Source organism: Pseudopipra pipra, chromosome 4 (genome assembly GCF_036250125.1).
Source record: "Pseudopipra pipra isolate bDixPip1 chromosome 4, bDixPip1.hap1, whole genome shotgun sequence".
In the NCBI taxonomy this organism is placed as follows: domain Eukaryota; kingdom Metazoa; phylum Chordata; class Aves; order Passeriformes; family Pipridae; genus Pseudopipra; species Pseudopipra pipra.
This window is the reverse complement of record NC_087552.1, coordinates 51,335,250-51,351,954: the sequence shown is the minus strand read 5'-3', so window position 1 is coordinate 51,351,954 and position 16,705 is coordinate 51,335,250. Positions and strand designations below refer to the sequence as shown.

Sequence of the window (16,705 nt, the reverse complement as noted above, 5' to 3'; positions counted from 1 at the left end):
AGTGCCAAAATGTTATCTTCTTTTGATATTAAGCCCATAAAGTAAAATTAGTGCTTCATAAATGCCACTCTCAGTTTTTAGTAGCCAGCTTGATATACAGAATATTAACAACAGTTACTTCTCTTCACTTGAGATGATACAGAATGGACGTTTTTATTCAATCAGCTTCCTTCTCTTAAACCATGCAGGAACTGGATTTCCTGTCCCTCCCCCTCAAACTTGACTTAAAATACAGAATGAGAACAAATGAGCAACTCTGCCATTCCCATATACATTATGTTTAGGATACCTTTCCATAGGTCCTGGTTTTGGAAAAATTTACTGCTGGCACAATGTCAATGGTAGGTTAAAATTCCCATCCAATAAGTTAGGCTAGATTATTATTTCTACCTAGTAATTCATGCTCAGCTACTCCAGCAAGTAACTAATACATTCATTTACACGTTCATCCAATTTCTTGGGACTACAGAAGGAAGCAATTAATAGGAAGCATAAAGGTATTAGTCCAGTACAAAGAACAGGATGAACAGGTCTGTTGTACTGACTTCATAGGCAGTTAGTAAAAAAAGACATTAACTAGCTCATCACATTAAACAGCTACCCAGCAAAATGATATAAATTGAAAGAGGCATCAACATTCCTTCCCCTGCATTTTCAACGTTTTGACTGCAATTATAACAATGTTTTGCCTTTGTATTTGTATCGATAGCACAAATTCTGTCACAGTGAAAACAGATTAAAACTCACAGCTCCTTTGCAGTACAGTCTTAACTTTCCTGATGGTGTGCGGACTATCACTGACATTCTCTTCCTAGAGCTGAAAGAGAAATAAATGCTCTATATAAGGTGATTTGTAAATATAAACATTTACCAATATTTTACCTAATAATATCAACATATTAGACAAAGGATAAGAAGTCAGGGCTATCTATTCTTAATTATGTTCTCAAGTGTCTAATAATTAAAGTGAACGCTACTTTTTGGGGCAATATTTCTGTAGGCCTTTTTTCCATAAAAATAAATTTGAGAATTTTTACCTTTGTCTGAGTACTGTTTACTGATGACACAAAAGCATCTTACAGCACTTGTGACCAATATCATAAAGAGGTAGTGCATCATGGACTGTTTCCATTTTTACCTCCTTCCCACACTGTACTGTGCTGCAATCCTATTACTGTAATCCCAGAGTTTCATTTATCATGCAAAGTTTTCAGTATGCTAAGAACTGGAAAGGGACTTGACTAATTTTAAGTACTCTCTGGCTTTCAGTTGTTAGATCCAAGCATTTTTTTTGTCCTTATAACTGAGGTAGAAGTTGAAGGAAAGCATGGAGAATGTCCATGTCTGCCTTCTGTCTTCCCTTTGAGGTTCACCAACAAGCATTCCTTAGATTCGAGATCATGTCCTGTCAAAATATGTATTTCTTTTAAACTTCAACTTTATAAATAAATCTACAGAAACTATTCAGGGAACAAAACATTTCTCACACAACAGTTCACAGTAAAATACAGAACTGAGACGGAAATAAATGGTCTTTTTACAATTTTGGTTCCTGTTGGAACTTCATCCCATTTATACATCATCAAAGAGCATTATTGTATGAATGGTTCCTGAAGTTCAGACTGCCATGTAAAACATCCTGTGAAGGGAATGTATGGACATAGGTGGAGGAAAGAATTTTATAATTAACGGTGAAGTAACTGACTGAAGAGTACCTTCAGGAAAATGTTTTCCTATTCCACCTGTGCGTGCACTTTGCTTCAAGTAAAGACATCTGAACAGCAATATTAAATTACCTCGTTACTGTGAATATTTCGCAAATGACATTAACTGCTGCAACTCCTTTTCATTTTCAACCCCTAATCCAAAAAAACCTCAGACAAGCAGAATTCCAAAAGCCTTGACACAATCTCTAGCTATAGATCTAATTAGACAACAGTAGAAAAATTAAGATCATCTAAACTACAGTTAAGTTGCCTAAAATAAAAGCAAGTCTCAGATTTAGGGTTTGTATAAACAATAATTTGATATATTTGCTCTTGACAGGTAAAAACTCAGCAGTTTTGTACTTGTGTTGCAATACAAGACAGCAAACTCAAAGTCCTGCATACAGTTGCCTATTATTCTACTGAAGATGTATCAGAGAATAACCAATGTTTTCCTGTAACATTCTGAAACTTTAGCTATGAAGACAGATATTGAATCTTGACTGACATACACTTTCTTAGTAAAACTGCAATAATGCTAATGACAAAGAGTTACTGTCAAGGACTTCTAACTTTTTATGAGCCTTTTCACTGCAGTGACAGTTTTATTTCCATTTCCTGGTGAACTACAGTAAACCCCAAAATTGCACTACTACAAATAACTCTCAGCATAAGACCATTGTTTTATTTTGCTTCTTCACCACAGAAGTGATGTGAGCAGCCCTAAAGGCGACCTGGTTATAAGGGAAAAATACTGAACAGAAGATGTCTGCTGAAACAGTGACAGAGAAAACACCTGCCAGCCTAGAAATTGGAGACATCCTGAGATACCATCAATATGCACAAAACAAGAAACTGTAACTATAACTTGTCTGGAAAAGGGAGAAAACACTATGAGAAAGTAGGAATTGACAACAATCTAGAAAACGAAAAACTGGTCTGGGAGAAAAGAGCACACCATTATCTCTTGGCTATCCCAGGTGATAAACAGAAATTAGCAGCATCTATTGACTGATGCACATGGTGGTGTCCTGCACCCCCTTATGCCTGCACCCCACACAAATGACTTCCTTGTACCTAATAGGGAGCCTCACTCTCTAAGAACCACCCCCATGCAAATCATTCTCGGGCTGTGTGTGTACACATGCCTTTACTAACAGTAATTTTTAGTAATTTGTAATAATAAAAAAAAAAGTAGAAAATAAAGCTCCAGTGTCCTTATGCGCTATCAAATCCTGCAAACCCACTGTTGTGATCTCTGTATACCTTCTGGCTGGGTAACCCTTTGGGCTGTGACAAGGAAGAAGAATAGCTGGCAATTCTCATGGAGCTGCCATGGGATCACAAATGTACAGAAACATCTTGAAGGGACAGAAACACTTCCCTCAGTCACATGGTTTGCCACTTTAGGAAGTAGCTCTTGATGGGTCCCCTGTTACTCTAAAATAACTTGGTTTAAGATGAAACAACCACAGAAGACAAACACTGCTACAGAGGTTTTGGTACCTCCTCTGTCAGCCACTCATTCTTTTATTAACTTTTAGAAAGTATCAGTCTTCAGTCACAAAACAGGATAAGTGTATTCTGGACCTCTTTGATAGAGAGGAGATAAGGTCTAAAATGCTCTAGGAGGCCTTCTCTCTGCCCAGTACAACAGCCAAGGCAATGTGGATTATTCATAAAACTGATAAGACAGGAGAGACTAGTATGTACTTCAGGTAAATACACTGGCATTCTAAATAAAAAATACAAAAATTTAGACAAGAAGCTTTAAACTGTAACTATCACAGACAGTTTCTGCTAGGCTATGGAGGTATGCCCCAGGGATACAGATGAAAATCAGTCATTAAACCAACAGTACATACTCCAGATATTGAGATATTATTACTATCTATATACTTAATATTTGCCAGTAAAATTGATTCTGGTGCTAAAAATGTAACTCAGTCCTCTAAGAAAACAAGCAAATACAAATCAAAACCTCATTCAGTAGCACTGCTAGTAATGACATGCTGATGCAAGGACTGATGTGCAATTTGTGCACTGATAGTGGACACCACTTATGCTTAAAGACACAAGGAATCACACACTGAAAATGTAATTCCTTTTCACACTGCCCCAGGTGAAAAGACAGTGCATGTAGTTGGCACAGGGATGACACCAAACATAAGACATGCTGTGCTTCTGGATCTTTGACAGAGTGCCTTGCTTTCCCCTGACCTGCAGATACATACCCTAGGAGCTGATTTTGGCAGCCAAGAGACAGCTGCAGTTTTTCTGTTTGTTACGGTTCCAGGTGACAGAATAAAAGAACAGGCACAACACTGCACAGTTCCTTCCCTAACAGTATGGGGAGCAGAGGATCTGAACAACTCTTCACCTCCTAGAACTTAAGGTACCACAGCAGCTGTGGCATATGAGCAGACTTAACTACTGGAGCCAACCTAAACTCAGCTCCACGGAGATTAGCACTACATTTTAGAAATAACTGTTAACTGGTTAAGGACTACCAGTACAATACTTTCAGTATGCTCACCTGCCAGTTAAGACTGACAGCTACATCCTTGCTATGAACAAAGTATAATCAGCATGTTGTGTAAGTCTACTTCTCTTTTCACAGGCACAACTATAGTCACTGCAAAAAAGAGAATACCAGACATGACAACTCTACTGATTATTCCTACAATTTTTGCTTCTGTAAAGCGGTTCTCCAAAAGGCTATCCTATCAAATGTTGACACTGTTGTACTCTACTTGTATAGAGTCTTCATCTGTCTTGCTTTGGAAAGCAGCAAGGAATTAATTTGAATTTTTTTCTGGGAAAGACTTGGAACACCTGCAAACTCTTAACACTTTATTCAATACAGATTACTTCTCTGAAGGTACATGCTCCTGCCCATACAAATGTGGTGTTGTTTTGGAGTCAAAATCTCTCTTTCTGTGGAGCATGGGTGACCTCTAGTGAACAAGTCAGTTCCAAGCAAAGCTAAATATTACAGAATAATAACAAAACCAGTTATAAAAATTGAATACTTAATAAGGTAGTATGATTGGTACACAAAAAATATCTAATCCTCCAAAGGTTAAGATTTAAAAGCAATTCTCTTGTCTTCATAAAGTATCACTGTTTAAATTAAAATTTTAGACTGATACAGAAGTTTTAAAAAAAATAATCTATGAAATCACAAGCAGAAATAAAGTAGGAATCCTTCACTGCTACTCCAGGAATGCAGTATGAACTTTCACAGATGTCCAGTTAACAACAATCCACTTTGCTCTACATACTTCCTAACCTTCCAGAAAAGAAAGTGCAAGCAATGCCTGCAAAAAAATGAAACCATGGTGTAAATCTAAAAAATTTCAAGTATGTCCTCTACAATATATAAACCCAATTAACTGCAAGCGGACATTACAAGACATTCAAAACTATAAAAATTACTTTCTGTAGCGTTTTTTTTTTCACTACGGTGATCTTTAATTGCGCTTCATATTATTATTACTACTACTAGTATTACTAGGCAACTACTTCTCTGATTTCACCCAACCTATATATCTTCTGCCTGTCTCTCCAATATTGCCTTGCATTGTTTTATTTTTTGATATTTTCGCTTCTTTAGCTAAGCTCACAGGAAACATAATAGAACAGGAAGGAAAAAAACAATCACTTTCCACAGGCACAATTACAAGTAATCATTATCAGAAAAAAAGGAGCTTCCTCTACGTGCAAATCCCTTCCCTATCCTGTTCCAAAGTAAGCAATGGGCCCACACAAACAGAACACAGACGGCATACATGGATACAGTTTAAACAGCTCTACCTAAGAAGTGAAACTTCATCCATATTTCTTATGTGTACCTTCATAACTCCAACAGCTTTCACATAACATTTTTACTGAAAGCAAAGTTTGTGATAAACTCATTTTCCAAGAAAACTAACTAGTCAACACTGTAGTGATGCTGCTCAGAAGATAATGAGTTTCAGTATGGAGTATTTAAACAAGTCATAATCATGCAAGCCTATTTAAGGTCAAATGCAAAATTTAATGTTATGAGTCAAGACAAATACACTTACTTTTTAATAAATCACAAGGCACCAGGGCTTTCAGAAATACAATTAGAAGTTAAGAGTACTTTCCTATGTGGTCTTTTTACAGAAATGTTTTAAGTTTTGACATAAAAGATTTTTTTTAATCTTTGAGCAAAAGCAGAATTGAAAAATAGTTGTCACAAAGTAGACAACAGGAAAAAAGAAAAAGCCTCTGAGAATGTTTTACAATAAAACCAGAAGTGTAATCTTAATCATGTACACTGCTTTGTCTATAGTATGTTCACATTACAGAGATAAAAGCTACACAACCTGCATGCTTTGCCTGTAAAAATATAAAAAATTCAAACATTTTTATCCATGCGAGAGGTTCATAAAGTATTTTCACAAAGAGACACTAAGTACAAAACATGCCATTTACCTTGTAAATTCCAGGACATTTAGCAGTTCATATCTCTCTTCCTGTCCCAACTGAAGAATAAAAAAAAACACAACCCCAAAATTAAAAAAAAGGTAGGAATTAATCCAAAACAACTCAAGCAAAAGAACCAAAACCAGCCAAACAACATATCAAAACATATGGATCAGGATGCAGTTATTCACAGAGTATTTAAATACAGTAGAAGTAAGTACACTAAATTATAATGTTACTCTAATGTACTTACAGACTCTATGATTACTGAGTCAGGTGTCCTTCCAGTGAATACAAAACGAAGACGCCTGGCTGCTCGGACCAATGCTCCTTCATCTGCAACAAGTTAAATAGTTAGTTTACAAATGTACCAGAAAACTCTTAGTTCATCACATGATTCAATCGACACAGTCCAAGCTTTTCTACTTTTGACTTCCTTTTTCCCTTATGGATTTTAAAATTAGGTGTGCTGCTGGAAAGAACTCTTTGTTTCTCCTGTTAAAACCGATGAAATGAGTTTACAGTTCAGAGAAAAGCCCTAAAAGGAACTTTTTAGTTCCCCCTCAGCTCAGTAAGAAGAGCATCCTCTTCAAACCTTCCTCAGCAGGGCACTGGACAAGTGCCCTGGTTTTTCTTTAAGTTCTGTTTTGGAAGAGAAGAGTGTTAAGTTATTCCTGTAAATCATAGATAAATTCGATGTCTACAGTCAGGAAACATTTCAACCAGCAACCTCGCCTCCAATAGTCATCAGTTCTCTCCAAGCGGCTCAGGATGTCACAATGGAATTTGCTTACAATGCCCAATAAAACACTGCCATGACCTAGTTAGCTTTATTTATGGCCCTACCTCTGCCCTTGTCTTCCAGCTGTTAAAGGACAGAATTTAGAGAGATAGCCACCTGGGAGCTGGGGAAGACAGGGAAGACCCTTTGAGCTTTGTGTTAATTTCTCCCATCATAACTTATAATGCATAAGCTCAGCAGAGCTGAGCATATTTTAATCATTTTGCCTTGCTTCATCATTTCCTGACTTCAAAAATTGTCTGTGAACCACAGTAGGCTTGAATCAGACCTTTTGCACTATAATCTTTTCTCACTCTCTAATGGAACTTATCACAATTTTTATCCTACAAAAAACATTCCTGTTTCAATTACACAGTCTCTCTTTTAAATCAATATCATGGTTACCAAGTACAGAACACGTTTGCAAGCACGGTCAATCTGTCTCCTGACTGGATTTTTATTTACATCTGAGCAGTTCCTTTAGAATTCCACAGCAACCTGACAACACCTTTGTACTGCTGTATGGTTAATTATTCTTTGCTGTTACACAATCCATGGGACATTCATATGTATTTTCTAGATGACAGCAATTCTTTTTTGAGGGATAGGTCTTTTTTAATTTTGGAAGATACTTCAAAAAAACAATAAACTGAATAAAATTTGCTTGTTGAGTTGATAGAATACTTTACTGTATATTCACTCAGTTATTTGAGTCTCACCTGGAGATGCTGCTTGATATACAATTTTATCACCTTCTCTTTCTGGAACTGCTGTATGACACACTGCCATCATTGTCAAAAACTCGCATATTATAGGTGCAGTTGGCTAAGAAAAGACATGAGAGTGGGATTAATCATTCAAGCAATAAACAACTAAAATGTAATAATAGATAAGGACAAATAATAGTAAAAAAAAAAATTAATGAAAGATTCTTCCTCTTTCCTTTAAAAACTAATTCTAGCATACAGAATAACTTCCTGCTGCTGTACTTAGATACTGGCTAAATAAACAGAATTTAGTGGCATTTCCTATTATAACAATCAAAATTAGGTAACAAGAAATATAGAATAATTAAAAGAAGCATGTTTTAGGGAAGGTAAGTTTGAATGATGTATTGAAAGATTTTTACTTTATTCATACAAGTTTCTTTAGATGTTGGGTTTTCTACTAAAAAGAATTTTTTTTTACTTTTGTCTAATACTGTATTTGACAACACTTTTTAAGAATCTCTAGAAAGATGTAGCAGTCGAAAATCACAGAGAAAATGCTGCAAAATCAGACAGTCTGCTTTTGAAGACAGACATTCAGATGAATGTATCAGGCACTCCAAAGTGTACAAAGCTGAAAAAAATTTAAAATTATTAAGCCAAAAGAGGGGAAAATAAGCAGAGTAGTTGATTGGATTTGAAAAATACAGCTAAGAATCTTATGAGTACAGCTGACATTTGCAAAATGAATGAACTGAGTCCTGAATAGTTGTTTAAAAGAAATGCCAGCATTCCCCCTCAAAGCAGCTGCCACCTCAGCTGAGGGTTTCTTGTAGCATATTTATAGTATTTCAGAATAGCAGGCTAAGAATAACATTACAATTACTCTATAAAATACAATAATCTCTGAAAACCTAACTTAATTCCATAATGCAGAAACACTAATGGGAACAAGTTCCTGTTCTCTTCCACTGAGGGCCTCCAGATCCCCAAAGAGGTATTCACAAGGCTGAATTACATTCTTTTCTAAAGCACTTCAGAACACATTTAAAATAGTGGTGAAACCTCTCTTCGAATGTGTGCCCGAATTTTAAAGATTTTTAAAAATGCATTTTTATAGCTCTCATGTTTATATTATACACATTTAATACTGCATATCTACCAGAAAACTTTTAAGATTCAACACTTGCACACCAAGGACACTTAAACAAGGGCAGTAATAGATAATGCCTTTTTCAAATAATGCTACTATCTATATTGCTAACACAATACAAATGGCCCTTGCATGTAAGTATGAGTACCCTCTACTTTAGATACACTTAAGAATTGCAGTCAGGTGTCTACCATTAAAGACTGCCCCATTTATAACAAAAAAATGCTTCATGGTCTGCCAGTTAAACTGGAACTAGCCTCCTGGGAAGAAACATTTCACGGAAAGAAAAGAGTAATTTATTTCCACACTGTTTAAGGTAGGTGTTCTTGGTTATGACTAGATAAAAACATTTTTTGTACAAACAACAAACAGAAAGTGGTAATAATGGTACTGTTTCTTAGTCCATTCATAAGCTAAGCTGTTAACTTCCTGAGAAACGTGTTATCTCTTCGGGGCAAATGCCAGCCTCCAAATTGCCTGTTTCATTTCATCATCTGAACTGAAGGTCTAACCTAATGGAAGCATGTACACACACATGCTTGTTATATATTACCATATATATGGTTAACTCTTGACTCCTGTATAAGCCTAGGTAAGTCATGTCAGGATGGTAAGTTAACTCACCCTGAAAGCTTTAATGGATGTCATGACATCATATAAACAGCATGATTACCGTTAAAACACACACAGAATGAAGAACACAAGGCTACTTCAGACTTATAACATCTGAATCACACCATCAAAAAAAAAAAAGAGAGGGAAAAAAAGAGCTGGACCTAATTAACATGTATCAGCAACAATTATAAAAGTATCCATGAGGTCATGCTGATTTTGTGTAAATACAGTATTTATCTTCCTTCTAGGGGCATCATCTTTTAACTTATTGAAAACAATGGTTTGATCTCACAAACCAATGATAATTGTTTCTATATAACTTACATGATTGTTTTGAAGATTCTCCAGTAATGATGAGTCACTAAATGTTTTTTCTTCTCCATTTTGTGGGCCCTGCCTGGAAATAATTAAATAAAAGAGAGATCACCTTTAGCATCATTTTAACAATTTATATACAAATAATTCAAAGACAAATTTTGGGTTATAGCTGTTACAGTAAAGGCTGCAATCACATACTGTAAGAAAAAGAATTGAAAAGGTACTTGTTTCACATCTCCAAAGTTTATCTAATTTAAGGAAACGTTGATATATATAAATATATTTAAACCCAGGAAAGTCTCTCTGCTGACTTTAGGTAATGAAGGATGAAGTAAAAATAACATCTACAATGTAAGACTGTGCCCTCTTGTCTTCTGATCTCTAGAATGAGATTGTATAAGGGTTTCAGGAAAATAAATGCCCAAAGAGATCACATTTTATCAAAAAATTAGCAGTTTTGGAAAAGGTTTCTAAATATTTGTAGAAAAGGAAGTCTGATAGCTTCTGAAAGAGGTAAACAAATGAGTTCAGACATCAGAGAAGTCTCCTTGGAGAGGGTTTGTTTTCTATTACTTACAACCAAAAAGGAACATATTAAACTGATAAAGAAAACACAGCAACAGTGGTGAAGTAGGGACTGAAGAGATGCAAGGAGGAGATGGTTCTGGAGAAGTAAAACCATGCACTAACATCTCTCAAAATGCACAAATATTCTGGCTGAAGCTGAGAGTTCAAAAATGTAGATACTTCTACAAAGATTTGTTACTGCAGCTTACTGTTGAGTACTAGGACAATCTAGTTGAATTTGAATTTGAGTGAAAGAAAACAGCGAACCCAGCTGGAGGAAAGGTTTTTTGTTTTTTTTCTTCCTCTTCAATTTACTTTGGGTCTTGCCTTGGATCACATAATCATACAAAAGAATAAACACATTAGGTGATTTAAGTTCAAGGATAAGCCATATATATCAAAGGCAGTCTAAAGATTCCATATGAAAACCAAAAGTGAGCTGTTTTAATCCTGCACTAATTACCATGGAGGAATAGAAAATGCAGAACCTCCTCTACACAGCCACTACAAGGACTACTTTTTCTAACTCTAATTAAACTGAGAAATTTGAAGCATTCTCATTCATCAAGACTTCTTTTTTAAATGCAAGGCAAATACATCTTGAAGTGCCAAAGGTTAACATCTTTAGACATGTTATATTTGTTCAGAGTCTAAGCTTTAAGCTTTGTTTTCTTAAAGCTTTCTGACAGAAATTTTCCAGATTGTCAGTGCTAAAATAAGGAAAAACATTTGCAAGTATCCAGTTTGTATCAAACTGGAAAACCTTTCTAATACAAAAAAAATAAAGATTTAAAAACCTTGGGATTTAGTACATTAGTAATTTTAGAACTAGAAATGTTACTGTCACAAACAGATTTTATTAACTGCTATAGATTTATACATAAAGAAATTTACTAAGTATCTTATTTTGTAAGTATTTACAAGATGTTCAATGCCTATAAAAGTGAAGTACTGGTTTGAGTTCTTTCTTTAACTACAGTTCAGATACCAGTTTATCCATTTCAGATGTGCTTATAAAGATTTTTATGTGTATATTAGTCAAAACCAGTCTATTTTCATAAATAGCTAAGAAGCAAGCATGCTTAATTTCATGTAAACACTGCATTATTTTAATAGAACCACTCCCATGCAGTTAGGCACACATATCTTTAGGAAACATTTTGCTGCTACAGCAAATGAGGATTTCAGGTCAGGTAAGATTTTTGGTGTGCATGCATACCACATTTTGTGGGGGGAATTTTTCTTTTTTTTTTTCTTTTTTATCTAAACAAAGGATTATTAATTCTAATTTAGCAAAGATTACTTTTCCTTCAAACATTTTAAACAAAAGATGACAACACATTATAATTTTGTGTGACATACCTTGTTGTCACTTTCAACAAATACAATATTGATTATGACATTTCTTCCTTGAAGTATCTGAGTGTATTTTGAATGATATTGCAAATATTTAGTCTAAGAAAGTATGATGAAGGCACCATGCAGATGGCAGCAGAAAGGAAACCAGGACTTTTTCTTTCCTGAGGTCCTCATTTAGAGATTAATGTTGGTCCCAAGAGTATTTGGGTGCTCTAATCTCAGTTTTGGTTAAGAACTAGGCAGTACTAATATTGTAAAATTATCCGAAGAAAGTAAAATATTAAAAATAACATTACTGGTTTTTCCACTTTCAAATACGGATTTTTTTCCCAAACATGTTAGCAATTATTTCGAACATATTACTAACAGTAGAAAAGTGTGATCATGTGACCATAATACCACATACTTTGATAAACGACAAAAGTTTCTCTCTAATAAGCAATTCAGAATTGTACAGGACTGCCAGTAGAATAACTGTGCTGTATTTCAGTGATCCTATTAGCGATTCTATTTCAGAGTACACAACCTAACGCCACAGAATTCGGATGGCACAAATTTGTTTAAGACTGTCAGTCTGCATCAATTCAAAGCTCAAACAACATCTGAGTAGTAAAATATTTCACATTTAGCTCTGTTTCTAAAAATATCATTCACTGGTTTTAAACTTCAATCTTCAAAAAACACCACAAACTAAATTATTTTTAGAGCTTACCAATCATCTGAAGGAACACTAAAATCCTCAGGCTCAGGGCAATGGCTGCACAAGAAGCATGGGAAAATAGAAACAGGGAGAGGAAATAGAATCACAAATGCTAAAAAAATTGATTGCATATAAAAAAAAAGTAGTTAATGAAATTAAATTACTAAAAAAAACCTTTTCAACAGACTAATTTGGTAGCGCCTAGGTTGCAATGAAAATTGCAAAAATATGGTGTTTCTCTTGAGGCTTTATAAATTAAAAAACTCCAAATTTTTGCAAGTCTTCCCTCAGGCTTTTATTTTGTAACAACATTAATCAGACTATATGATAGCCAAAACATGCATACTGAAGTTGCCTTACAGCAGAAAGCCTTTGGTATATCAACTTTATTTTTGTTCCTCTTTGCAAAAGGAGATGTCGTGACAGAAGTGCTTATACTTCTTGCAAGTGACATTTCATAGTCACAAACAAACCGACTGCTAGTTGTCAGGTGTAAGTTTATTTTAACAGTAGTATTAATGCATGGATGCCTATGAACAGGCAGAGGTACACAGATAAAAGAAAGTGAATAAAAATACCTACCCATACGCAACTCCTGCTACAGTACACTTCTTAAATTGCATGACGTTGCATGTCAGGGTACCCGTTTTGTCAGAAAATATGTATTTGACCTAAATGAATGATAAAATTCACCATACATCAACATTTGGCAGTTAGCGACACATCTAGTACAACTCATGACTATCAACACACTAAATATTTTTACTGGTTCTGCAATTTTCACAGTTTACAGAAAAATCCCCAACAATAAAACCAGTACATAAACATGGCAGTTGCACAGCCTTCATACCCATTTCCAAATAGATCAATCGACTGAAACGTCAGGAAACATAAACCTGCTTCAGGGCACGGCACTATACTTAACTATCCCTCACTCTATGCATTATTGAAGAGCAAGAAACTAGTGAAGACCAATGACTCTGCTAGCAAAACATTACATTTCTGACAGAAGGCAATATGGTAAAAAAAGTATCTATATGCATTTCTAAACCTATCTTTTTCACATAGAAATATCTTCTTAAAGCCAAAACATTAGTAAAAAGTAACAGTTTAGAAATGTCAAATTACAGGAATAGAGGACATATATTCCTTTCTACCTACTCCAGGTCTCCTATTTCCCTAACATTATCCATTCCAGAAACTACTAAAGTATTCTAAAATTCAAAGCTGAAATACAAGAATCTGTGATATATTTAAATTTAGTTTAAACCTAATTTTAAGAAAAAAGTTAATATATGAAGAAATGAAGTAATCTGTGATGAACCAAAGGTTCTATTAGTCAAAGGTAAACTTCAGCTTTAATTCATTAAAATTTATTTCTCATTAAAAAAAAATCCCAGGATTATTGATTAGGGATGAGCTACATTTTACCTGGAACTAATAAGGCTATGTATTAGCAATAATGTTTCCAAGGGATTATGATTTAGCCAAATCAGCAGTTAGAAGAAATTTTCTGTGCCAGGTTTATGCCTCAAATTGTTTTGTTTTTTTTTTGGGGGGGGAGGGGGCAGGTTGGGAAAGTGGGAATTGCAGCTAAGAAAACCTTTTTTCCCAACACCAAAGTTTTTGCTTTCTTAAAACCTGAAGATCTCTTGGAGTAAATCTTCTCTTCATTATGTGCTGCCCTCATATATTTCGAAGCAGAAACCTGCTCTTTTTTGTTAATAGAGTCCTCTGGTCTCCCTACAAAAATCTGCTCAAATTAAGAATCTGTCAAAAAAGTGAAAGTGGAGATCCAAAGAACTCTGGCTATCTCTTGATAGTGAAGGAAAATTATGAGAAACCTAAGAAATGAAGACAAAAATTACTGAAGTCAAAAAGAAGGAATGTGTCTGGGAATCTGAATAACCAACTACGGAGACAGAAAAAACAGAATGTGTAAAATGAAAGAGAAGGAAAGTTAAGATTCAACAGAGACTCTTATCCACTAGAGGAGCTTGTACTCCCTTTTAAGGCTAAGAAAGAACAAAATTTTCTGCAGCCCAGCAGAATTTAAATCTTAAGCCCAGCAGGTACAGGCACAGGCCCTGTCCTCTACGCAGACCAGTCACAGAACATGTTAACCTTTAACTAGTTTTCCCAAAAGGTACATCTCTTAAGTATTAGTCCCTAAGACTTCTTGGCTATATGGCTAAAATTATCTTATTATTTATTGCTTTTGGAAAGCTAGAAACAACTTTTACATTCTCATGCAATAAAGTGTTAGTTATGAAAACTTCTAGGCTAGGAAATACAACAATGTGCATACTTGTGTTTATAATACAATTCAATTAAACAAGCATGTAAATATTTTTCCAGAGAAACAGTTTCCCATCACCAGTGTACCAAAAAGCTTAGCATGTTTTTAAAGCAAGACTGTAAACACAATTGACTGAAATAGCAAATATAAGGTGTAGTGTTTCTAGAAATACCCTGTGCCTCTGACACACTTCCACAAAGTCATACTTTCATAACAGGAAGAACATACAACAAGTGATCTCTTGTGAAAAGTATAACTGATTTTACAGTATTAAAAGAGAACTCTAAAGCAAAATGAAAAATTAACCCCTGTAGTAGGTTTTTGTGCCTAGGTTTCAGTAGTGGGGGAGCTACAGGGGTGGCTTCAGTTAGAAGCTCCTAGAAGCCTCCCCCGTCTGCTGGAGCCAATGCCAGCCAGCTCCAGGATGGGCTTCCTGCCGCTGGCCAAGGCTGAGACAATTAGAAATGGTAATAATGCCTCTGTGATAACATATTTAAGAACAGAAGGTTGTTGCGCAGAAAGAATTCCATCCAGGAAAGAGTGGAGTGAGAACATGGGAACCAGAATGTTGACAATGAAGTCAGTGCAGAAGGAAGGAAAGGAGGTGCTCCAGACACCGGAGCTGAGGCCCTGCAGCCCATGGTGCAGACCATGGGGGAGTAGCTGTGCCCCTGCAGCCCAGGGAGGACCATCGGGGTGCAGAGACCCACCTGCAGCCCATAGAGGAGACCATGCTGGAGCAGGTGGATGCAGGAAGGAGGCTGTGACCCTGTGGGAGGCCCAAGATGGAGCAGGGTCCTGCCAGACACCTGCAGCCCGTGGGGAGGGAAGCCCATGCTGGAGCAGGTTTTTCCCAGGTAGGACTTGTGGCCCCTGTGGAGGACCCATGCTGGTACAGCTCATCTGTGAAGGACTGCACCCCATGGAGGAGTGACCCACAGGACAGCAGTTTCATGAAGAACTGTTGCCTGTGGGATGGACTCACACCAGGAAAGGTCTGTGAAGGACTGCCTCCCATGGGAGGGACTCCACAGGAGCAGGGGAAGGACTCCTCTCCCTGAGCAGTGGCAGAAACAACAACTGACTGTAACTCCAGCACTGCTGAGGGGGAGGAGGGAGAACATGAAAGGAAGGAGGGGTGAGGGGAAAGTGTTTTTAAGATTATTTTACTTCTCACTCTTTTGTCTGATCCTGTCAGCAATAAATTTAAGTAATATCCCCACTTTGAGTCTGTTTTGCCGCTGATGGTGATCTGTAAGTGACCTCTCCCAGCTCTTATCTCAACTCATGAATTCTTCGTTGTTTTTTTTCTTCTCCTCTGTCCAGTTGCAGAGGGGAGTGAGAGAGCAGCTTTAGTGGGTGCCTGGCATCCAGCCAGGGTCAATGCACTAGTCTTTTATGCCTGCTAAGGAACCATTATGTGTGCTTCTTGGAAGTGGCTGGCCATCGCTGCTGATTGGAGTAGAGAATAAAACTTGTTATTTTTCGCTTCACTTTTGCATGGGCAAGCTTTTGCTTTGCTTCTGCTTTAATCAACTGCCTTATCCATAACCACGAGTTATGGATACTCTCTCCCCTGTCCAGCTGGGAAGGGAAGTGATAGAGCGGCTGGGTGGGCACCTGGCATCCAGTCCAGGTCAACCCACCATAACCCCAAGTTTTCAGGGCTTAATTCAGCCATGAGCTCCCATTCCATTCACGGCTTCCAGTCTTCAGTGGCAAAAAATGAGGACATGTATACAATTGTGATTCAATCCTAGAGAACACTCACTGTCTCTTCTGAGCAAGGCAGAGTGTGTGGAAAAAAATGACATACTGAAGACGCACCATCATAACAGTATACACTGAGACTAAATATTATGCCACAGACAGCCTTAATGATCAAAATTCCTCTGATTTTGTAATTTTAATGATGCACTTCCATCTCCTGTGATTACCACATCCACACTGATACAGTGATTGTTCATTTAATACTAGTTTCAAAAATGTAATTTGCTCATATTGCAAAGTGTTTTTAAAACTATCTGACAAAGCGATGAGAATAG

General features: G+C 36.4%; 1 protein-coding gene across 4 annotated transcripts in view; it reads right to left on the bottom strand.

Moving 5' to 3' along the window:
- ATP8A1 (ATPase phospholipid transporting 8A1) overlaps positions 1 to 16,705 on the bottom strand; it is a 115,474-nt gene that overhangs the window by 59,539 nt on the left and 39,230 nt on the right. For 3 of the 4 annotated variants that reach the window (XM_064652933.1, XM_064652932.1, XM_064652935.1), the window contains 7 exons: positions 12,944 to 13,032; positions 12,374 to 12,418; positions 9,742 to 9,814; positions 7,662 to 7,767; positions 6,415 to 6,497; positions 6,171 to 6,220; positions 748 to 817 (listed from right to left, as the gene is read on the bottom strand). In XM_064652933.1, coding sequence (XP_064509003.1) covers positions 748 to 817; positions 6,171 to 6,220; positions 6,415 to 6,497; positions 7,662 to 7,767; positions 9,742 to 9,814; positions 12,374 to 12,418; positions 12,944 to 13,032 — 516 coding nt within the window. The remainder of the gene's footprint in view (positions 1 to 747; positions 818 to 6,170; positions 6,221 to 6,414; positions 6,498 to 7,661; positions 7,768 to 9,741; positions 9,815 to 12,373; positions 12,419 to 12,943; positions 13,033 to 16,705) is intronic. The other variant, XM_064652934.1, reaches the window with a different exon arrangement.